This window comes from Lissotriton helveticus, chromosome 11 (genome assembly GCF_964261635.1).
Source record: "Lissotriton helveticus chromosome 11, aLisHel1.1, whole genome shotgun sequence".
Classification (NCBI taxonomy): Eukaryota; Metazoa; Chordata; class Amphibia; order Caudata; family Salamandridae; genus Lissotriton; species Lissotriton helveticus.
Genome location: NC_136072.1, coordinates 1,048,114,513 through 1,048,139,769, shown reverse-complemented (window position 1 = coordinate 1,048,139,769; position 25,257 = coordinate 1,048,114,513). Strand labels below are relative to the sequence as shown.

General features: G+C 45.6%; 1 protein-coding gene across 8 annotated transcripts in view; it reads left to right on the top strand.

Annotated features, from left to right (window-relative positions):
- The window catches only part of KDM2B (lysine demethylase 2B), a 1,129,854-nt gene that overhangs the window by 1,902 nt on the left and 1,102,695 nt on the right, over positions 1 to 25,257 (top strand). For 6 of the 8 annotated variants that reach the window (XM_078667529.1, XM_078667528.1, XM_078667527.1 and 3 more), the window contains exon 2: positions 573 to 717. The exons of 1 other annotated variant lie outside the window; for it this stretch is intronic. In XM_078667529.1, the coding sequence (XP_078523655.1) occupies positions 573 to 717 (145 nt within the window). Of the gene's footprint in view, positions 1 to 572; positions 718 to 986; positions 1,124 to 25,257 lie in introns of those variants that run through there. One more of the 8 variants, XM_078667525.1, reaches the window with a different exon arrangement.

Sequence of the window (25,257 nt, the reverse complement as noted above, 5' to 3'; positions counted from 1 at the left end):
GCACGTCCATAACGAGGCACCGCGTGATGTTTCTTTACTATTTTGTTAATTGTCGCAGTCGTGGGTGCTTGCAAATGCCGCCCGGGTGGTAGTCGTTCTCCATTGCTATTTGAGTGGGCGGCTGGACGCTCAGAATGTGCCCATACAAAATATATTAGGTGGTTGTAAAAGTCTAAAAAAAATATACAAACAATACAGCCACCCAAGTACGTAAATTTTACATTATTTTCAGCACTTTAGAAAACGGATACAGGTTGCAGCCATTCATGTCTAAATATGCATTTTTTGCAGCACAGCTCCCAACCGACCGCGTTAACATAACACAGTAGTCACTTTCTTACCCAGTATTTTGAATTATTTACCTTTTGTCCGTTTTAAAAATCCCGTCTGCTCAAATCATTTGGAATGAAGACGGCTGTGCCCGTTTCTCTTCACTGATAATTTGCACGATAAAACGATTTTCTTAATAAAAAAGGGGAAATGCCCGTGTGTAGAGTATTGATGGTAGAAATGTTAACTAAATCACCGTAATGTGCCCCACACCAAAGCCTGTTCGTTCTGTTTGTGTGCAGCGTGCTGTGGACCGTACGAGGTACGATGAGAACGAGGACCTCTCGGACGTGGAAGAAATTACCAGCATCAGGAGCTTCAGTTTAGAAGAAAAGATAAACAGCGGTTCCTACAATGCGGACTTCGTGCACGTTATGGAAGGGGCAGGTAAGGCTCCTCGGTACTTTACATTCGCTGTTGTTGCTGACTGAAAGAAAACACGTGCGTACATTAGGGTTTAAATATTCCCGCGGGCTCGGAAAGGTGACTACGTAAGACTGAACGTCACTTTCTTTCTGAGGAAAGTTGCTCGTGCTGCGTTGCGGAGGCTTCCTGTTTCCCTCTCATACATATAGTGACGTTGACAGACGGATGACGTACGTACGGATGACGTATGATTGGGGAGGGCGCAGATGGTTGGAAGGCCGTGCAGTGTTCTTTTCCCAAGACGGCACGTGATGTGTGGATTTGAACGTTTTAGACATGGATTAAGCTCAAGGCCTCGTTAGCGGCCGTTTTAAAAAAAAACTTTCGTTGAAAGAACGGCACGACTAGAGTGGGGGACGCCTGTGCGGTATGTGAATGGGGCCTTATGTCGTAGGTTTGTTGTTACTCGTAAATGAAAGGACTTTTATACATGTCCACATTTATGAACGTACCAGTCTACCAACTCTCTTCACTAGGAGCTGGCGCTGTAAAAAAAAAAAAAAAGCTCATCAGCTCGAAACGGTGATACATCATACCTGTGTTTTTCTTTCGTCATTGGGGGCTGGTTGGTAGCTTGTTTTGAATCGGCATGACCGGTATTTTAATGTTCTGCTGGTACAAAAATGAGAAAAATCACCTTAAGGCGGTATGGTTCACCTTACCAGTAACGTACTTTGTACAGTAAAAGTTAGAAGAAAACTCTTTTAAAATGTGTTCCACAGATACGCTAATGAACTCTACACAGGGCATGTGAAGAATGCATGAAGACGACTATATATATATATATATATATATATATCCAAACAAGTGAGGAGCATAACTGGAAATATTTACAAGGGTCTAAATCTCTTTCACATCATAATGTCTATAGCCAAATTGTAACACAACTCCTGACAGCAAACAATCATGTAATACACATCATTCTTTCAGATTACTTTGCATCAATTTTTATTCATAATTTTCAGGTAAAACAAGACTACATATCCAAGATGAACAGCCTACAGGTTTCGTCCCTATTCACTTAGGACTTCTTCAGGGCAGTGCTCAGTGTTGTTGGAAGCCTTATCCTTAAACACCCGTTGTCTGCACAATACTCCTCATACACTCATTCTGATCTCATACGGTTCCTCTAAATTCAAGATCTGCTGTACACATTAAAAAACACAATCAATTTCTTCCGCAATGTCTTGTTCCTTTCAACACTCTTTTATATAGTACTCCTCATCTTATAATTTTAAGCGTGTTTAAATGTAGAGGTCCTCTATTGTTCAGGCCTCACTTCTATGGGCCCTATCGTGCATGCCTGCCACCAGCAGAACAAGTAATGTCTCCTGGTTCTCACACAAGCCCGTATCTGGCAGTATCCTCGTTCCTATAGAGGACCTCTACATTTAAACACGCTTAAAAAGATAAGATGAGGAGTTACCTACCTGTGAACAAACATATTATTTTTAAAGCTTTAAGCATTGTTCACAAGCCATTGCGGAACATTCAGCCTTTAGAAATCAAAGCCATATTCCAGTGGTACATTCTCCTCAGACAGCTCCAGACCACAAGCCATAACCTTGTGATTGGCCCTAAATGCTGAATAGCAAGGTGGGGAGGTAGAGCCTCCTCGGCGGCCACATCCAAGATTTGGAACTCCGTTTCTTATTTCATCACCAGCCTGCAGGCTCATTCCCCATTCCGAAAGGCCTTAAATACCTCGCATTTTACTCTCTGACGTAAGGCTCTTTGTCTCTGAGATCATTGAATTTCTACTTCCGCTGACCTCACTTCCTTCAGGAGTAACCGTTATTAGTGCCTTGATGCCTTTGGGCATTTGTTTGCGGTCCAGAAATCCTTTTCATTTCCTTTAATTATGTCCGAATTGAAACGCAACTAGGTTCCAACTTAAAACCAGAACTTCGGAAGTGGAGCGTAGTATGTACCATGTCTTCTAAAAAAAAAAAAAGCCATAGAGACACTACACACTTTCTCACACTTAGGCAGTTAGGTAATGTGACTTCACCAGTGATTCGTTAGTGGTAACAAGAATTTTTTTCTTTTGTCAGCACTATAACAGAGGTATGAATTGTGAAAAGGTAAGATAGTCGAAATATTCATAGAAGATTCATTCTACTACTGGATGTGTATGCTGCAAAGTTCTACACTTAATAATGAGCATATTGTGTGCATTTTTTATTACTTAGTAATAATTTTTCTACTGCTTGCAATTTTTTTTACCAGTTCGGCTTTCACAAAGGACATATGTATTTGTATTGGTTATTATATGTATTTTTAATGGTGGAAGATAAAGGCTGTCACTCATCTTGAACATTCCTTTATTAGTAATAGTTACATAACATTTTAAGTATTAACTTCACTTCAACATTGAGATAACATGTAATCTGTTAATCCATGGCCAGCGTTCTTAAATTCCTCTGGAGATCCACCAATTTAATTGAAAAGTTGGTGTGATGCCGTTCAATCTTATCTTGGGGCCATAAGAGCTGAGAGGTTCATGCGTGAAAGGGAAAACATGTTTATTGTTACATTCATTAGGGTTTGACGGGAGAACAATTTTTAAACATCTCACAAAGCTAGATCCTAACCTTTATGAGGAGCTGGACGAATATCAATTGGTAGTAAAAAATTTGGAAGTGTGTTTTGATGTCATGCCCTGTCTAGTGGTGTTTACATACGCATTTTTCAAAAGTTTACAAACTCAGCATTAAAGTGTGGACTCGTACATTACAGTACTCCTGAGACTGATTTCTGAGTGTCAGTTTGGGGAGTAAAGCAATCAGTTGGTCAGAGATCATTTTCTATGCAAGTTTGGCATAAAAGAATACAACAAAGTTTATTATAACATAACATGTGTGTTAGACCTGGGGTTACCAGTCCACATAGGGTAGCCTAGCACAGAGTGAAGAGACCTATTCCAAAGGCATTTGTGTAATGCTTGCGTCACACTCCTCACAGCAACCCAGCGCCCATCCACTAAAAATGACACTACACCAGTTTAGAAAAATACGGAGTGCTTTATAAAAATAATTCTTTAAGTTATCTTATTCCGTTAGACATGTCTTGCTTCCATACATTTAGCACTACCACAGTTGATTGCTTACACCATTGAGACTTTAACATTACATTTAGTTCACAAACTTCTATTTCTTCAGTGAAATTGACTACAACAATTTCAATCCTGGCTCTAGATTTACAGGTCGATCTCTTATAGTTTAAATACGTTTTATAAGGTAGAAAATCACATTAATTATCTCCAGCAACGCAACAATAGACATAATCACTGCATGGAAATCCTTCGGCACATCCTCTTAAATAAAAATTAACTGATGCGTCGTTTAAACATGTGCCAGAGTGGTTTCCTCCTTGTCAAATTGGAACGGATGTTAATTTCAGTCAACAACCCGCCTTCGCTCTGTTATCCTATGGTATTCTTGGCTTCTGTTTAACTTTTATTTAGGGCCAACAGCAGTTCGACAATTGGCAATTTCCTAGCTCCAACGCGATAGTTCCACCAGTCTAGGTTCCCCTGGCAAACACGAATACTGTGTCTGGAATCCTGAAGAACTTGCCCTCTGTTAGGCCCTGTGGAGCCCTCTCTAGCCTCGTATCCCACACCAGCCCCCAGGCCCGGCTTACTTGTAGTTGTTTGGCTCGAGTTCAGCCGTCCGGGCAGTCAGAAGGCTATGAGTGAAGCGCGCACCTCCCCTCCCCTCAGGCAAGGCCGTAGCACCTACTGGGCCTGCGCTGGGAGAGAGAGACGCTTCCGATGACAGGCGATGTAAGGCCCTCCTGATGCCTCCGGTGAGCCAGTTCGTCTCCACAGAGCAGCTGCGGTTCAATGGGCCTGCGCAGGAGAGGCACGTCTGAGGCTCGGCGCCGCCCCTTCAGGGAAACCTACAGAATCTCCTCTGGGCCTGCGCCAAGGGGGAAACACCTTCTGGCAGCGCCGCCCCCCTCAGAGAAGCCTCCGCAGTAACGGGCAGCCGAACCACTCTCAGTTCGTCTCCCGCTCCTCACCTCCGGACGGTGACGCCTCACCCATCGAAGAACAACTCTTCCTGCGGGGCCCCAATCCGATGCTGCAAGTCACGCTACCCCCTCCCCAGGCCACAGCAGAATCTCCGCAGTTCTGTCCGGGAGGGAGAACCTTAGGAAGCGTCTCACCTCACCACCGGTAAGTCGGGCAGGGTTCTCGGGGCAGGGTTCTCGGGCTATCACCCCCAGGGTCACTGTCGCTAGGGCGGACACAGGTGAATGAGAGGGGGGGGGGTTGTTTCTTAGCCGGCCCTCAGGACAGTTCACACTCCTGCAGGGCAGCGGCGCAGCTCGTGTCAAGCAGCTTGGGCTCCACAGTTACTCTGGTTAAGATTAAGGAGGGTAATAACTCCTTCCTGGTCATAGACGATCACTAGGTCAAAGCCCTTCGAGATGATAACTTGGCTGGGTCAGGTCTCGAGGTAGGGGGCAGTGATAGCAGCAGAGGAGCAATCCCAAGGAGAAGTCAGCCCTACTAGCGCCCTAACCCCCTGATGCCACAGCCTGCCCTCCCGCCAGCTCTTAGGTGACAAAATGGCCGCCCAGGTTCTGACCATATATACCCCTAGACCCAGGTCACTAGAATGGGCCAGAAGGTTCTAGATCCCTCTCACTAGTCTATGGGCCAGTCCCTGAGGTAAAATTCTTTGTCAGTTGGCAGCCACCATTTTGTAAAGGATCACCTCACTACCACCTCCATTTTAAAAGAACACCTGTGCCCCTTTATGATGTAAAAATAATTAGGCACCCAGAGCTCTAAGGACAACACCATAAAAAAAGTATGGTGGACAAAAAGGGAAAATAAAAATGTAGGAGGCAGAGAGGGGACAAAAAAAAACTAAAGATAGGAGGGACCACCCAAAGGGGCTGACGGGTCTAACAATGTGTATTTGTAAAGCGCATGATTACCTGTAGGTGTCCTGGCGCTGAATAACAGATGTTTATTCTTACCCAACTTAATGGTACTCATTTTATTGACCTCTGATGGATGAAAGGCTGAGTGGACCCGTCAGGATTTGAACCAGTACATGCCCCTGCAGTGGCTGCTTTAGTCCACTGAGCCACCAGACCCGGCCTTTTCAGTGGGTAATCTATCTTTGGATTAAACTATTCGTTTGGCAAAGCGCATAGATACTTCATGTTTCAGCAAATGAGTTTGAAAACAGTCACACTGAAATAGTGGGTGCATATACGTAAAAAATTCCCCAACTATGAGGGAAGGGAATAAAGGAAAATAGATCTTTTATTAGACAGAACAAATATGTTTTAGATATGTTTATGCTGCACACATGAAGTGGGGGAAAGGCTATACCCTGCAAAGAATATTGTACATTTAGATTATGCATTAAGGTTGGACATTATGTCAAAGTGTGTCAGGGCGATAGGAGAGCTGCAGAGAGAGTTAATGCAGAGGAAGATAACAATTAACCTAGAGTGACTGTTGAGTCAGTTCAAAGTGCACTTTATGGTGTTTATTGTTCAGGTAACTGGGGATATGTATCAGTTTGTTGAAATGTATGTGAATGTTGTGGAAGACAAGGTGCTCAGTCTTTTAGTAAACTTGGGTGCCAGAAAACTCATGATCAATAAAGAATTGTTTGAGGAAACGTGGAATGACAGACCACTTTAGCCTCCTGAGAGGTCTCTTACGAAAAAAGAAGTATAGAATTGATGGGATTTTTTTAAAGATGGTTTAGAGTTCAGAGGGAAGCAAATACAAGACAAAGCGTATGTTGCAGTAAGATGACTAAACATAGTTGGCTGGTTCCACAAAGTGCTGTTTGGTGTGGTGTTAAGACCAGGAACAGAGGACCATGTGTTGGTTATTCAAGAATGTGGTGATGTTGCTGAAACATTTTCCAAATGTTGATGATGGATTAGGAAAGGTAGCTGGTTTCAAGCACAGGTTCAGGATCAAAGAAGATGCTATCCCTCATAAACATACAATGAAGGGTGTAAGAGAAGATCTTGAGAAACATTTAAATATGCTATGTGAACAAGGAGTAGTACAACTCATTGATTCTTCACTCTGGCTTTCTTCGTTGGTAGTGGCACGCAAGTGTACTTGTGAACCTAGGGTTTGTGTTGACCATATGAATGTAAACAAAGAGTTATGAGTTGACTTGTATCCCCTTCCTAAGCTTAATGAAATCTTGAACATATTGAGTGGTTCATAGTGGTTTCCAAGTTGGATCTAGCAGCAGCCTACCAACAGGGATGTCTTTCGGCTTAACGTCAGCGGAATCTGTTTTTCCAAGAATCATTGATTAGATGCTCAGAGGCAAAAAGGGTTAATTATATTCCAAGACAATGTATTACTTTTTTGCACCTAGCCGAAAAGAACATGATAAGAGTGTTGACAAATGTATTACGTGTTTTACAAACAAGAGGGGTTGTTTTAAGAAGATAAAAAATGTGAGTTTCTGAAGGAGAGTGTTGAATATATGGGACATGTTGTTTCAGAAGATTGAAATTCGCAGTGATCTGGATTGGATGATTCTAATAGAGAGTCATTTTATTTCCCCATCAAATCATATTCTATCTGTGAACAGTTCAATGCAAAGAGTAAAGGGGAAAGAGGGCAGCCCTGCAGTGTTCCGCGCCTAAAAGAAATGGGAATAATAATCTTGCGTTTACATTAGTTCTGGATATCAGTAACTTGTTTCCATTATCGGTTGTTTACCAGGAAACACCAGTACACCCATTCAAAAGCCTTCTATGCATCTAGAGATGTTAACAATTCTGAAATAAACTTTTCTTAAAGCTTTTCCGCCAAGGTGAACAATTAGCCTGATATTATATGTGTGTGTCTGCAGAGAATAAAACCTGTGTGATCTGGGTGGATGAGTGAAGGAAAGATTTGCTCAAATCTAGTTGAATTATTTTTCTGCGTATTTTAACATCTAACTTCAAAAGCACCTACAGAATGCACAATGTGTGACATCCTTCCCTGGTTATAAGAGTAAGGATATCTTGGATTCACCCACTGTTTGGATGACTTTCCCCTTATGTCTCTTTGAACTGAAATGTGTGATTAAATATGGGAATAAGATTGAAGCAAATTTCCGAGAAGCCTTCTGGCCCTAGTGCTTTCTGTAGTTTAAGCTGCTTTCACCTTTTCTTCCAATAATAGGGCTTCAAAATTCTCTCCTTGGGTGATATTGATTTGTGTAAGTTTAGCCACTCGTAGGTGAGCTGTCTGTATCCCTTCCAAGCAAGATTCCCTTTCATATAAATAAAAATAAAAATCTTGTTATGCTTGTAGTTTGGCTTGTTCTGTCTCAGTTATTTGGCTTGTTTGACAGTGTATGCTTCCTATATAATTTTGTTCCCTTTTTTGTTGACGTTGTCTGACTAGATGTGAACTCACTTTATTGCCCTGGTTATATGTGGTGTTTTGAAGCTGAAGGAGAGTAGTTTCTGCTCTATTTGTAGCTATAGTACAAAAAAGGGGAGGGTACCTGGTTATCTGTATTACCGCTATTTATTTAGGTGGAAAAAAACAATGACCAATGAGGTTCATATGCTTTCGATGTAAGAATTACATTTCTTTTATAGTAAATTCAAACATACTGAGTATAGACATTTGGTTCATGTCTGAGATACGATACATATTGAATACATGGCTTGTGATTGGCATACATCAACAATGTGTTAATGGACAGACGTAAAAGTGCAACAATATTTACACAAACAGTGATTGATTTACAAAGTACATAAAATTACACCAGCGATACACAGTTATTGGCAGTTTCTAATTTTCCAAAACAACAAAGAAAAACACATCAGGTGACATAAGCAGTTCTAATAAGTTACATCAGTACATTTCCATACATTCAAAATAATAGACATAGTATATAGGTAAAGGATCAAGGGGACACTTGCGCCTCCACTTCCTCGGAACACATCGGGGGCACACAAATATCTCTGCAGTATTGATTCCAGACCTCCCATACCTTCCCCCACTTCGCCGGACACCGCCTAGCTACATATACCGACCTCTCCCTGAACATGCACCAATCCAGTTCCTCCTCCCACTTCTCGACTTGAGGCGGCTGGCTGGCTCCCCATAACTGGGCGATATTCCGCTTGGCTACCATGCAGGCCAATGTAACCCATTGCTTACTATATGCAGACAGATCCGTGGGTTCTCAAACATTCAGAATACACCTGCGCGCCTTTGGCCGTATCTCCACACCCAGGACTTCTCGTAGCATTTCGTGAATCTTCTCCCAGTATGCCTTCACCCCGGGACAATGCCACAGTATATGCATGAACGTTCCAAGCTCCCCGCACCCTCTCCTACACTCTCCACCCTCCGAGCGACCCATGCGGACCAGACGAGGCCCCGTGACATATGACCTATGGAGAATCTTTAATTGTACTAATCGAAGCCCCATCTGTATACCTACTGTCCGTGGAGAGGAAACCGCCTCCCACCAGTCCTCGTCATCCAACTCTATACCATCCTCACCCCAGTGCGTTCTTAAGAGGAGCAGCGGATCCTCCATATGGTTAATAAGCTTCTTGTATATTAGTGAAATTGTTTTCTCAGGGAAGTGGCCGTCTAGCACTCGGTCCTCGGGAGGGGAGGCGACCGGAAGCGATGTGTCCTTGGGGATATTTGCTAGTAGGGCATGTCTGATCTGGAGGTAACGGTAATGTTCACGATCATGAAGATGGTATTGCTGCTGAAGTGAGCTGAATCCAAGAACTGTGCCTTTCTCCCTAACAACTTTAATCTGCGTTACCCCAATGAGATCCCACTTGTCTAACCCCTTAGATTTCCATAAGCTCCCCAACGTCTCCGAGTTCCACAGCGGGGTGGCCAGTGTGAGTCTCCCTTCCCACTTAAGGGGCCTGTTTACCGCGTACCACACCTGTACGGCATGTGCTGTTGGTCCTGTGAGGGGAAACCGACGAGGTCCAGCATACAGCGCTCTAGTAAAATGGCTGCCCGGAACTTGCCAGCGGTCCATAGCATACCCTGGGTCCCCAGGGGGCCCGTATATTGCATGATTCACCCCAGCCAACTGGGAGGCCCAGTAGTATTTCCTTAGGTCTGGCAGGCCTATTCCCCCGTCGTACCAGGGGAGAGTGAGTTTGGAGAAAGCTATACGGGGCCTGCCGTCCCAAAGAAGCTGCCTCTATCTCCCTGAAGTAGTGTGCGGGTACCAAATCCATCGAGTTCTGGAGTGCGTACAAGAATCGGGGAAGGGCCATCATCTTAAAAAGCACTGCCCTACCCAGTAGTGAGAGCGGGAGCGCCTTCCGGCGCGCCACATCATCTTTAAATCTACTCAAGGGGGCCCGAGATTATTATATCTGTAGTTTCGGGTCGAACGTGACGTACATGCCAAGGTATCTAAACCCGATCCGTTCGATCTGTATCGGGCAATTCTGTGGAAGAAGCGGTGAGTCACCCCTAAGAACGAAGAGCACTGACTTTGGCCAGTTTATAGCAAAGCCAGAGTACCTCCCAAAAATGGCAAGCACGCCAAAAAACATATAAGAGATCCCCTCGGATTGGTGAGGTAAAGCAGGATATCGTCAGCGTACAATGACATTTTGTCCTCCCATTCCAACTTCCACCTTAGGCCGCTGATCGAACGGTCCCACCGAACCCACGCCGCCAGGGGCTCCAAGGCCAAGGCAAACAAGAGCGAGGACAGGGGACAGCCTTGTCTCGTTGCCCTGCCGAGGAGAAAGTCAGTAGCCTTCCGATTATTCACGACCACCCTCGCCAGAGGCTGGGCATAGAGGAGGAGTACCCAACTCACGAACCCCGGACCAAACCCAAGCTTCCCCAACAATGCAAATAAATATGGCCACTCTACCCTGTTGAACGCCATGGTGGCATCCAAAGATACCAAAACCGCCGGCTCCTGGAGCGTCGGGGTCCTACCTAGCACCCCGTGTAACCTCCGCAAATTAAGAGCTGTATTACGGCGAGGCTTGAAGCTGGACTGATCCGGATGTATCAAGGTAGTGATAACCTTTGCCAGTCTTGTCACCAGCAACTTTGCCAATATTTTGGGCTCAGCATTCAGCAACGAGATAGGTCTATATGACGAGCATAATGTCTTGGGCTTCCCCGCTTTATGGATGACCACTACATTAGCCACCCGTTGATCATATGGGAGTTGTCCCCCCTCTCTGCATTCTGTAAACATGGAGCGGAGAAACGGAGCAAGCCTATTGGAACTCAGTTTGTATAGTTCTATGGGAATCCCATTTGGGTCCGTAGCCTTCCCGGAGTGCACTCATCTGATTGCCTGTGCCACCTCGTCGTCTGTGAGTGGGGATTCTAAGTATTTCCGGTTATCATCTGTCAACACGGGCATTTGGATGTCTTTTATCATTGCACTATTCTCCGCCTCTGTATATTCCCCAGCCGAGGTGTATACCCAGTTATAGTATTCCCCAAACCTGTCCGCAACGGCCTGTGGACCAGTAAGCGCGCCTGAATCCTCCCCCTGTATCTCTGGTACCAACTGCGATGCCCATTCCCCCTTTTCCAACCACGCTATCAGTTTACCGGCCTTATCTCCGTGCTCGTAAACCCTGCTTTGAGTCTCCTAGTTTTGCGCTCTAGCCTTGTCCCTAGCGAGTCCTTTGTACTCTTCCTGACGCAATTTTAGCCTATGTAACCCCTCCGCGGTCACTGCCCCAGACACATCCGCCTCCAATCTTGACACTTCCCCCTCAACCCTCTCCATCTCTGCCTGCCGCTCTTTTTTCTTCCTCGCTACCAAAGATAAGGCCTCACCCCAAACGACGGTCTTGTATGCCTCCCACAAAGTCTGTGCCGAGTCCACCGTACCTGTATTCTTCTGAAAGCATCTGTCTGAGATTTTGACAACTTCTTTCTTGACATTGGGGTCTCTCAGGTGCCAAGCGCTAATAGGGGCAACCCTGCTCACATCATACTGATCGAACTCCAGCCGGAGCCAAACCGGAGAGTGGTCCGAGATGCCCCTCCCCAGGTGGCGAGCCTCTCGGACAGCGTTTGTCTGGGCAGCTGGCACCAAAATGTAGTCTATCCTAGACAGGCTACTGTGTGCGGTGGACACGTGTTTATAGTGCACTCCACTTGGATTACGAACCCTCCAGCCGTCTACCAGCCCCGTCGTTTCTAAGAAGTCAGGGAGCCACCTCTGTGCTGGTCTCAGGACTCGGGCCTGGTGCCGGTCCACCTCCCCGATTTACCGATGTATCGGCCTCGCTGGTCAGACCGTGTGGCCTGAATCGTTAAGGGAAAGGATTTTTTAATCAAGACACCAACTCCTCTTGACCCAGTGGTGAACCCAGCATGCACTACTAATTTATAACCCCCTCTATGTAGGGCCAGTAGCGATTTCCAATGAGGTGTGTCTCCTGTAAGAGCACCACGTCTGGGGAGTGCCTTCTAATCAACTGGCTCACCCATTCCCCTCTTAATGCTGTCCCCTAGGCCAAGAACATTTCAACTGAGCACAGTCATCCCGATCCCCGTCTAACATTAGACATTTAACTGGTATGGAAGCAGTACATTTAAAGCATTGTCTCCTGATGTGAGGAAAAAAGGAAAAAAAGTATCACACAGTGCAAACGATTAAGCAAACAATCAGATAAACCCAAAATTGGCGTGGACCTGACCGCCCGGAGCCCCTGCCAACCCCAGACCCGTCCCCTCCTCCCTGCACCCCTGCTCATGGCTTACGCCCATCCCCAACTGGCAGTGTACCTGTCGCCCCACACTCGAACTCTACGACTAACTAAAAGTAGTTACGAGGAGGAAAGTCGATAGTCCACCCCCCGCGGCACCCCCCATCTCCAAGGCCAACTCCAACACCCACATCTGGAATAATCCACACTCCTAACTTTGTCCCAAATCTAAGACAGGATAGAATACGCCTGTGGGTCTAGCCCCCTACCCTGCAGTACACAAAAGTCCCACTGTTACTTCTGCCTCCATCAGTCCTCCCTCTGCTGCTCTTCTTCTCCCCCACGGTCGCCTCCCGATGGAGAACTCGATGTATGAGTGTCAATCCAGTCCGATACCACCTCTGGATTGTCGAAGAACCAGACTCTTCTGTCCGCTACCACTCTCAGACGCGCCGGAAACATCAGTGCGTATCTCAAGCCTCTGTCTCTAAGCTTCTTTTTTACTACGATATAGCTTTGACGTTGATTTTGCACCAGCTGCGTGAAGTCAGGGAAGAAAGAGAGGGTGGCATTCTCGTAGCGGAGGGGGTCTCCCGAGCAGGCTGCCTGTAGTATAACATCTCTGTCCCTAAAGTTCATGACCCTCGCGATCATCGGGCGAGGCGGCGCCCCAGGCCAAGGCCGACCCCCAGGGTCCCTATGCGCCCGCTCAATCGTGAAAAATGTACTCAAACCCTTGGGCTTGAGGTAGTTAAGGACAATGTCCTCAACTAACAGGTCCGGGACCGGGTTCTCCGCCTTCTCCGGGACCCCGAGGATTCAAATATTATTGCGTCGCGCCCTCCCTTCAAAATCGTCCAACTTCTTGTCTGTCAGCGTCCGGGAGGCCTTGAGGTCACGCACCTCCTGCTGGAGAAGAGCGACATCGTCTATCAAACTAGCAGTCTTTATGTCTAACGATTTTACTTTTTCGCTCGCCTTCGTGAGGTCCGTTCGCCTTCGTGAGGTCCGCTCATATGAGGTTTACCTCGATCGTGACCATATCGAGCTTATTATCCAGTGATTCCATCTTCTGTCCCAGTGGCGATTGGACACCTTCGATAGCTGCCATCACATCCAGCAGCGTCAGCTCCGCCGGTGTTCCCAAAGGGTCATCTCCCCCCCGATTGGGATCGCTTTAAGAGTCTATAGGCGAGCCTTTAGATATGGTGTAGCGGTCCAGCCGATTGGATTGAACCTGTTTTGGTCCTCTAGAGGACCTAGGGAGATGCCTGTCAGTGTCTGGCTTGGCCGCCATTTGGGAAATCCTCAAAAAGCTCGCTCCCCAGCTCTTATGGGGGAATTCAACGACCCAGGCCGGGCCCACCACACTCGTCGCTGTCACCACCGCACCACCGTAGGATGTCACTGACAGGTTTGGCCTCTATATCTAATCAGCCCAGGAGATACAGCAGCAGACAGTCCCAGAGGGGCAGGTCAACGAATGCGAGTCAGACTCCCCGCCAGCTACGCAGCCCTCACGACGGGCCAGACACACTGTAGCCCAAGATGTAAGCACTGTCAACACCAGTGGGCCCACCGGCCGGAGATCCAATCAAACCCCTCCCTGGGGTTGCAAAAGTCAAACGGGGGCCCGCTCACACAGGCCAGCCACTGTATGGAGCCCGGGTCCGATGGTGGCGGCAGCCAGACAACACAGCAGGCCAGGGGACCCCCCAACAACGCCACCTCTCCCCAATGGTGCAGGACGGAGGAATCACAGTATGTACTACAGCCACGGGTGAGGGCAGGAGCACACTGGTCAACACCAGGATTTACTGCAAGCAAAGGGCGCGGCCACGCCTCCCGTAACCCCCCGCAGTCCCGCGGTGAGCAGATCGTCCAGTTACCCCCACGCCGCAGCAGAGGCGATTTAAACACAGCAGCCCCCAGGTAGAGCCTCAATATGGGCAGGATCTCCACCAGCACCACGTTTCCGGGGGTCAGCCCCAGCCCCTCACGATGTCACACCACCAGGCGGGGGGGGGGGGTAGAAACCAAGAGCCCCCAGCGCCCCGCACGTCTGGCCCACTGCCTCACCTCCAGTCCTCGGGGCTCCGCAGTAGGATGTTGGATGCTCGTCCGGGGGGGCTCTGATAGAGAAGGCGGGGGCCACCAGGCAGGCACCCCCCCTCAAGTCCGCAACACAACCCCGCCCCCACAGGAAGGTCTCAGCACCTCTGCTTGTTGCCAGCGTGCCGGACCGACAACTTCCGGTTTCCTGCCCCGTTGTTTGTTGACTGCGTCCCGGCCACAAGTTGAATCTAGTCCCCGGTCTCGGCCGCGCCCAAGGCTGCAATTGCCGATCAAAGTTGCTCTGGCCCCTGGTGTCACAGCGGGGCCAGAGTCGGTGTCGGGAGCCCCGTCGCACTTTCCTGATCAGGGGGTGGGCTCCGATGCCAAGATACTCTGCAGGACACTGGAGTCGGAGGGCGGGTTACGCGGAGCCGAGGTCCTAGGCGGCCATCCTGCTCGACGTGTAGCTCCTCCTCCAAAAGACTTTTTTTAAAGGGAACTGTAACCACATGGGAAAAATTAATTCTCAGAGGGGTGCATTTTGGATTGCCCACCCTCGCCGGAGAATTAGAATTTTCCAATTGCCCTATGTGGAAAAACAGATGAAAGTAGCCGACGCGTTTCTAATCTCTGCGGTAATTCACGGGATTGTCATCAGGGCATGAGGGCACGGTGTAACCTAGAAGTGAAATTAAATAAAATTATTATCTAAAAAGTGGGCGTCTCCTCTTCTTTTTTTGGGTATACCATTTTAGTCCAAAATATTGTACCTGAAGTTGAAAATGTCACTTCAATGAAGATTAGGTGTTTTGTGGAGTGGAGTGGTGTGGCTCACTGGTTAGAGGCGGCAGACCTGTAAGCAGAGAACGGCCCGGGACCAGGGTTCAATTCCCGACGCGGCAGGATCTTGGACCAGGGTCAACGGACTCGATAATTCTCGCCTCAGTGCCTACTCTAACCTGGGAACACACTCGGCAACTCTGGGCATTAAGCTTGCCTCATCTCTACAACGGCCCCCACAGACGCCGGGGATGCCTGGTTTCACCCTGGAGATACCCAGTAAGGGACCATCTCACAGGGAAAACCAGGACGGGTTCCCCAGAGGTCTACAGCGACAGGACACTCGGTTAGAGTAACAGTGCGCTTTACAAGTATCCCACATTTACATTTTGTATGGCGTCGCAGGACCTAAAATAATCAGGAGAGTACCTGTCATTTTGAGTATTTATGTTACAATATAACTCGTGCTGTTAATAGATTTGTCATGAGAATTACAATGGAAGTCAGCGGAGGGCACCAGGAAGTTACTGTTGTTGTTCGTCAACCGGCAAGGGGTCCGTCAAAGTTAGAATTATGCCACAAGGCGCGAATCATTTACAGCACTGCCAGGAAGGAAAAGGGAGTAAATAAGCTCTTACTATGGCAGCTCCTTAGTGAAGAACACCTTTCAATTAACCCTAGAATCACAACACTTACTTTAGGGCGGATCAATTGACAGCCATGTTTGATGAAACGGCTTTGTTGTTAGATTGCATACGCCATATTTCTAAACGAAAAACAAAACGCTGTTAATGCATTTGTTAATTTCCTGCTTACTCGCAGTCTATTGTAAGAAAGTTCAATGTGGGCGATTCACTTACTGTAAGTGGTATCTTTTAACTCCGACAGTGACTCGTCCCGCAGTGAGATTGCTTTGAAACTTATTATCGGTGTTAGGTAAACCTAAATCCTGTATAAACAGGAAGTTATGGGAATAGTAGTTTTTATGTTTAAAGTGGCATCAGTTTCGGCGTGACCTCCTTATTGAGTTATAGAAATTGTTGTGCGTGTACTGAAACCACGGATGTTGGCATCAAATAAAATATATTCATGTGAGTTTCAGAGACTATGTTGACGAAATAACACCAGTTTAAGTGTGATCTCTTTACGGATGACTTATGGGAGTTATGGTTTGTATACTGAAACCATCGTTCTTGGTATCAGTATTAATGTAATCAGGTATATATTTGACAGTATATTTCTTAACAGAGGACCCAGCGCAAAAGTAAAGGCAGTTATGGCATCTCATTTAAACCATCTACATCGCAATTATATTTCATGATGAGATATGTTTCTTTTTTTCGTAGAGGTGTGTCAACATCTCCGCCTCTTGAAGGTGGTTTCAATGCGGATAGGACCGTCCAAACGAATTATTTTTCGGAATGCTGTTTCTCAACGAAGTGTGTGACCATTGGTGCTGTCAGTATTCTTTGTTTGATTCTAGATCTATGTTGTACCATCCTCTGATTGATTTGTTGCGTGGTTTTACCAATATACAGCTTTGGACACGGAAATTTGATGGCATACAACGTTCTTAGTTTTGCAGTTATGTGTCCAATTGATGGAATTAAACACAAATGCTGAACCCTCTACGGTGTTGTCACATACAGAACATGTACTGCATTTGTGGTGTCCAACTATTGGAGGTAACTTCCATAATGCTCTTAGATCAGGCTGTACTTTGTTCTTTCTAAGATCAGCGCGAATGATTTGTTGTCCAATGCTTTTACTTATTTTCATAGCAAATAACGTTTTTTCCATCGGACAAGCAAGGCTTGTTAGCAAGGGCCAATTATTCAAAATTATATTTTTTTATTTATTTGTATGTGGGCCAAATGTTGACACACATACTAGTTGGCCCAATGGCTTCTTGATCTTTTTAGTCAATAACTCTTCTCTGGGAGTATACCAGGCCGCTTTGTTGAATGTTTTAACATTTTCTTCGGGTATCCTCTCTCTTTGAGTTGCTCACAGAGTATGTCTGCTTGGACAATAAAATCTTCTTTGCAAGAGCAGTTCGGCCGGATTCTTAATAGTTGGCTGTACGGTAGATTGTCTTTCAAACTTCGTGGATGGAGGCTAGAGTAGTGTAAAAATGAATTTTTATCTGTAGACTTGCGATTTAACATGATTATCAACTTGTCATCTTGTGCAAACACCTCCACATCCAGGAAAGTTAGTGGAGTTTGATTTTTGGTCATGCTGAATTTAATATCCGCATGTCTGCTATTTAGCCATGCCAAAAAGGATTGTAGTTGATCTTCTGTGCCTTCCCACTGGCACCAAACATCATCAATATAGCGGTACCATGTTTGGAGGTTACCGCTCTATGGGTTATTTTTGTAGATAAACCGTTCCTTAAACAGTCATGAAGATCACTGCCATTTCCGGGGCATAAGGACACCCCTTGGCAGTGCCCTTGACCTGCATGAAGAATGGATCTTCAAACGTGAAGTAGTTCCATTTTAACCGCTTCAGCGCGGCGCGAATTTTCGCGCTGTGCTGAACGTTCCATTGGGCTTATGGAACCATGACGGAACGGTTCCGTCATGAGCACAGCTCAACCGACGCTCATGACGGAACCGTTCCGTCATGAGCATGGAAGGGGTTAAAGCAATTTTAGCCAAATCCAAAATGAAGTCAGTGGGGACCCTTTGGGCTTTTGGTCTTGTTTCTAGAAAGTACTCCATGGGTTCCAGGCCATCGTCTTGAGGAATCTGTGTGTATAGGGAGTTGACATCAAAAGAAAACATCCACTATTGATGGTGATTGAATGGTTGACCTTCTATCTTAGTGATAAAATCAGTGGTATCTCTAGGGTAAGATGGAACATATTCCAGGAATGGCTTGAGAGAAACATCTACGTATTTTGATATCGGTTCAAGTACCGAATTGCAGCCCGATGCAATCGGTCTCCCTGGTGGTCGTTGTGGGTCTTTATGGATCTTTGGGAGAAAATACATGACAGGAATTCTTGGTTGTTTTTTGGTGAGATACTCTAGTTCTTTAGGGCCAATTATCACTTGTTCAAACCCCCATTTAGTCTTGATGTTTATTTCATTCTGTATTTCTTTGGTTGGATCTTCTGTATGTTGTCTATACCACGATTGATTAAATATGTGGCTGTAGGCTTCATCTTGATATTTTTTCTTTAGTCCATAAAACTAGGGCTCCCCCTTTATCAGCGGACCTTACCACTAGTGAATCATCATTCTGTAGGTTCTTCAGCGCCAATTTTTGGTGTCTAGTGATATTCCTTTTGAGAAAGGTCTTCTGTTTGGCCAGTTGTGTGATAGATGACAGAACTGCCTGTTCAAATGCCCCTATTTCTTTGGGTATACTCTGTGTGGAAAGAACAAAGCTGGACTTCTTGTGTGTAATAATCTTCCTTTAAATAAGGATAAACTGCTTCTGTCCTGAAACTTTTTGTGTCCTTCTCAAATTTGGCGGATGTGAAGTTTATAGTATTGTCTTTGAACGTTTGAATTTCTTTTTCAATTTTTTCAAGCAGCGCTTTTGCTTCTGTCACATTGTGAATATCGTGTATAGCTCGAGTTAAGGCATCTAGTTCTCCAGCTTTTTTAATGCAGAGTCTTTGTGCTGTTTCAATAGTGTGGACATACGGTCCCGGCAACATTTAGTCGAAATATAACTAAAGCCCTTTTTATACTCTGGGTCCTCTGTATAGATCACAGATATAGTTTTAACTTGCTGGCCCCATGGAATGGTGCCTGCCTTAAGGAAATTTAGTACCCCTGTTAGAAATTGCATGACATTTTTATCTCTCTTTTATCAAGTGTAAATTGATTAATTAGATCCTGTCTTTTGACATTTTGTGATGCATATGATACTGTAATATTAAGGAAGTATTTTTATTGTGTATTTATTTATTCTTAGTATGCTTTAATGGTTTTAATTAACCAAATAAAGTGAACTTGCCTGATTGACTGGCCTGCCTTAAGGTGTTTCAATAAGAAATGACCATGGAGTTCGGTCCTGATATGTTTTTTACGGAGTCTAATTAGTATGTCTGACTCATTCTGTTGTTTAACTGTTGTGCTAAGTGCTATGGAGGAAAAAGGAGACGCTCCTGATATTAAGCCTTGTATATGAGTTTCCGTGAATGATAATGATCCTTCTCAGCCATAACTTCTCAGGCTTGAGTAGCCTGTTTCGTGTTATTAGATGAATTCTTTAAAAATGAAAAACAAATTGAGTGCTGTAACCTCGCGGGGGTTGCCCGCTCTAATTATGTATACAGAAGGGGGTTCTCGTCCTCAGCATACCAGGTATGGACGTATAATCAATAGTACAAAAAAGGGGGAGGGTACCTGGTTATCTGTTTTACCGCTATTTATTTAAGTGGAAAAAAACAATGACCATTGAGGTTCATATGCTTTCGATGTAAGAATTACATTTCTTTCATAGTAAATTCAAACATATTGAGTATAGACATTTGGTTCATGTCTGAGATACGTTACATATTCAATACATGGCTTGTGATTTGCATAAATCAACAATGTGTTAATGGACAAACGTAAAAGTGCAACAATATTTACATAAACAGTGATTGATTTACAAAGTGCATAAAATTATACCAGCGATACACAGTTATTGGCAGTTCCTCATTTTCCTCACAATAGGCGTTTTTTTAAAGGGAACTGTAATCACATGGGAAAAATTGATTCTCCGAGGGGTGCATTTTAGATTGCCCACCCTCGCCGGAGAATTAGAATTTTCCAACTGCCCTATGTGGAAAAAAAGATGAAAGTAGCTGACGCGTTTATAATCAGGGCATGAGGGTATGGTGTAACCTAGAAGTGAAATTAAATAAAAATGATTATCTAAAAAGTGGGTCGTCTGCTCTTCACTACATTTTTTGGGTGTACCATTTTAGTCCAAAATATTGTACCTGAAGTTGAAAATGTCACTTCATTGAAGACTTAGGAGCCTATTAGGATGACGGGCGATCATCCTACCGGGGTTTGGGACCGCCCGCCTTAAGGGCGGGTATCCCGTGGGGGGTATTAGGATGTGCCCGCCACAGTGGCGGGCACATCCTGCATTTTTAGCATTGTGGCGGGCGATGCTCTCTGCACCGCCCACCACAATGCTAAAAATGCATTAATGCATTTGCATAGACAAAGCGGCAGGCACCGAGCGGTGCCTTCCACTTTGTTTATGCAAATGAAGGGGGGTACCACAGGTATCCCCCCTGTGCACCCCCCACCTCTCCTTCACTCTGGGGGCCCGCAGGGGGCCCCCAGAGTGAAGACCGCATGCCTTTCCGCCACTGTGGAAAGGCATCTACACAAGCCCATCATAATATGGCTGGCGGTGTCTATTAGACACCGCCACCATATTAAACCTCCGGTCGGAAAAGCGGCGGACGGTCTTTCCGTCCGCCGAGGTCATAGCCGTTTCATCAAACATGGCTGTCAATTGATCCGCCCTAAAGTAAGTGTTGTAATTCTAAGGTTCTTTGAAAGGTGTTCTTCACTAAGGAGCTGCCATAGTAAGAGCTTATTTACTCCCTTGTCCGCCCTGGCAGTGCTGTAAATGAATCGCGCCTTGTGGCATAATTCTAACTTTGACGGAACCCTTGCCGGTTGACAAACAACAACAGTAACTTCCCGGTGCCCTCCGCTGACTTCCATTGTAAGTCTCATGACAAATGTATTAACAGCACGAGTTATATTGTAACATAAATACTCCAAATGACAGGTACTCTCCTGATTATTTTAGGTCCTGCGACGCGAGACAAAACACTTAATCTTCATTGAAGTGACATTTTCAACTTCAGGTATAATGTTTTAGACTAAAATGGTATACCCAAGAAAAGTAGAGAAGAGGAGACGCCCCACTTTTTAGATAATCATTTTTATTTAATTTCACTTCTAGGTTACACCGTGCCCTCATGCCCTGTTGACAATCCTGTGAATTACCGCAGGGATTATAAACGCGTCGGCTACTTTCATCTGGTTTTTCCATAAAGGGCAATTGGAAAATTTTAAATCTTTGGCGAGGGTGGGCAATCCAAAATGCACCCCTCGGAGAATCAATTTTTCTCATGTTGTTACAGTTCCCTTTAAAAAACACCAATTGTGAGGAAAATGAGGAACTGCCAATAACTGTGTATCGCTGGTGTAATTTTATGTACTTTAATTTATTTATTTATTTTATTTGTTAGATTTATATTGCGCATGGCTGCCCCAGCGACAGGGCGTCCCAGCGCAGACCAACATCACCCAGACAAGAAACCGCGGCAAACAGCATTAAGCCGGAAAGAGCCAGGTCTTAATGGCCTTCCGGAACGCAAGATGGTTTTGAATTATTCTGATGGACCCAGGGAGAGATTTCCACAGTTGCGCAGCCAGGCAGCAGAAGGAACGGCCACCAGCTCTGGCTCTCCAAACACGCGGGTGCATGCCAGTGCTAAGGTGGAAGATCTTAAAGGACGGCGGGGTGCGTAGGACTGCAGCAGTCTCCTCAAACCAGCCGGTGCCTGCGGTGATAAGATCTTATGCGCCAAGCAATAATACTTTGTAAATCAATCACTGTTTATGTAAATATTGTTGCACTTTTACGTTTGTCCATTAACACATTGTTGATGTATGCCAATCACAAGCCATGTATTCAATATGTATCGTATCTCAGACATGAACCAAATGTCTATACTCAATATGTTTGAATTTACTATGAAAGAAATGTAATTCTTACATCGAAAGCATATGAACCTCATTGGTCATTGTTTTTTTCCCCCTAAATAAATAGTGGTAAAATAGATAACCAGGTACCCTTCCCCTTTTTTGTACTTTTGATTATACGTCCACACCTGGGATGCTGAGGACGAGAACCCCCTTCTGGATACACTATTTGTAGCTATAGCATTTCAGAGACATAACGTTCCTCTGTTGTATTTTAGAGGGATGTTTTTTTCTCTGCTTGGATAAGTTTCTGTTCAAGCAGTGTGCCTTCGCTGCGCCTAAGCCTTTTATAGGGTTGCTTGATGCCAAAAACATCAGCCACATATGACAGATTTGAAGGCATGTTGGTGTCTTCTAGATGTTATTCTGAAAATATTCATGGATTTTTTTTTTCAATTCTGATTTTAAAACAAGATCTGTAATTACAGATGGATGAAATATCCAACACCTATGTGGGCAGTTATGATATTCTCTAATAGTCAGTGGTCTATGGGTGTGTGGTTAAAAATTGAGATTGGGTGGGTTTCTGTTTTATAGACTAAAGACATGAGGACATTACCAATGGGAATGTAATCTATTCTATAGTATGATCTGTGGATATGCAAAAAAAAGGCCTGGTCCATGTGTTGCTCTTGCCAGGAATCTCTCACACACATATGCTTCAATAATTGCTTCAGCTTCTTGGACATAGCTTCCGAATGGGGTGATACAGATCCTGATCTATCGAAACATGACTCCCCTACAGACTTAAAATCCCCTGTAGGTATGTCCTCTCCGGAGGCAAAGTGGCTAAACTTGTTGAGGAAAGAGCAGAGAAAGGCATCTTGTCTAGAGTTTGGAGAATACACCGTGGCTAATTTGATCAGTCTACCCTGTATAGGTCCAGGAACCTACAAAAATCTACTCGACCTAACTGAAATGCACTTGACCTCTGTCTGTGAAAGCAAGCAAAAGTGACAAGTTAACTATATTTAAAGGCATTATTGCTCATTTACTTTGTGAGCAATAAAGATGCCTTTAAATCTTGCTCTCTTGTCACATTTCCTCTGCTTTCAGAGACAGAGGTCAAAAGTCAGTTTATTCTCCTACGCGCCAGAAAGGGCGAGTAAAACGTAAAATTAGCTCGCCCTAATTAAATCTGTCTCGGAAATGCGAGCGGACGAGTGGATTTTTCGAGTCCTGGGGTCTACTGTGGAGGCTGGTGACCTTAAAAAGTGGTGGGGTGTAATTGTTGGATCAAATTCCAGTGAATAAGGGAGTGAAACTCGGGCACTGTCAGAGCATAGTCATGCCACGGTCCTTTCGCCTGAGAAGATCCAACCTAGGCAGACTGCTCAGGCAATTATGGAGAACCCCCTGGGGGCAAAAACCTTCTAAAGGGTTTCTGAATGAAAGATTATTGAAAAGGGAACTATGGGCCTTCAATAGATCTAAACAAGATGTGTTGTGGGCCCAACTGCTATATGACTCAAAGTCATATGATTCAAAAAAATTCTGGGAACATAATAATATTGAAAAAGGCCCAAGGGTAGCCTACATGGCAAAAATAAGTGAGGGCCACTGGGTCGAACACTTGAAGTCCCACTTTAAAGGAAGTATCCATGATGCAGCCATTTCATATCAGCTCCAGGAGTACAGCTGGACCACCTGCTGCTTGGCACATCTATCATATACACCCGCAGAGATAACCAAGATTATGAAAAAACCTCTGTCCCACTGCGCCCCTAGTCCAAATGGGATACCACAAGAGCTTTTCCAAAGACACACTATCAGCCTGGTGCGCGGAGGAGCCAGCACATCGCTCCCTGGCACCAAGCCCCCCTCCAGGTGCCCCACATCGACCCATCATCGCCAGGATACTCAATTTGAGGGACAGAGACTTGATCCTACGGTAGGCCCATATCCAGAAAACCCTACCTTACCAAAACCCCACTATTATGATATTCCCAGACTATACACGGGAAGCCCAACCCAAAGACGTTCATACACAAAAGCCTAACAAAAATTGGGCACCCTTAACCTGCAGTACAGACTACTCTTCCCAGGTCGGCTATGTGTGGTCTTCCAGGTAAAACATATTTCTTCGATACCCCAGAAGCAGCCTGGACCTAGCTGACTGAAGAACGCCCTCTTCGATTAAAAACTGCGGCCCTCTGCCCCGGAGGCCCAGACCACCTCCGCCGCCATCTCCACTCCAAGCAGGAGATAAACACACTCCCGCCCTGGCCCCCCCAACGCTGGGAACTGTTTTCTGAATCCTGCCCTCCTCAGCGGCCCGGCTCACGAGACCGCTCATCCACACAACTTTCCCAAGACTCTGGGCATCGATTCCACGGACTCGGACCTCTCCCGCAGCCCAGCACTCCTCGACTGACGAACCCCAAGGAGTTTCACGAATGGTGCCCGATGGCCCGGGACAAACTCTTTGGGTGAAAACACAGTATATTGTGCAAATCAGGTACTTATGCCGATATACGATCTCATCCTATAAATAGAGGGGTCCTCCACGTTACCTTGATTCGTAACATTATAGTTTCGCCTTTTTTCTTCCACAGTCATAGGGCGACAGATGCGTCTGTTCTCAAAGTATAGGGTGGAGGTTGGGACCATTGTCCCGGATTCACATTTAGTTTGACAATTCAAAATTCGCAGCATTTCAGCCTTGCATCAGCACGACATTACACTCCAATCGCACGCCAACCAGTGCTAATCCTCTCTCAAACACTTCCACAGCATGGCTATGGAAGTTCCCAGGATTCCATGGACTTCTCACATCGACCATGACACACACCATACATAAGGGAAACTCACTCTGGGTAATGTCATGGAATGTCAGCGGCCTGTTAGACAGAATCAGGCGTACTGCTGTTGTGCGGCATGCCCAAAGACACACCCCGACATACTCCTGCTCCAGGAAACCCATCTCATGGGTAATATCTGTCCCTTCCTTGCAAGATACGGGTTCGATAGATCCTGGCATTCTGGCTTCACACTGGGTTCACGCGGAGTGGTGATCCTTCTGAGGCTCAGCTTGCCCTTCGTACCTACTCAAATCACCAGGGATCCCCACAGTCGCTTTATTGCCCTCTCCGAAACTGTGGGTGACAACGCCTTTAACGTCCTCTCCATCTGTATTCCCGGTGCCATGCATAACCAGACTTTAGGCCGCATCGGAGAGATGCTTAGCTCCTTGCCGCCCGGAACAACGGTGGTGGGGGGGAGGGCTTCA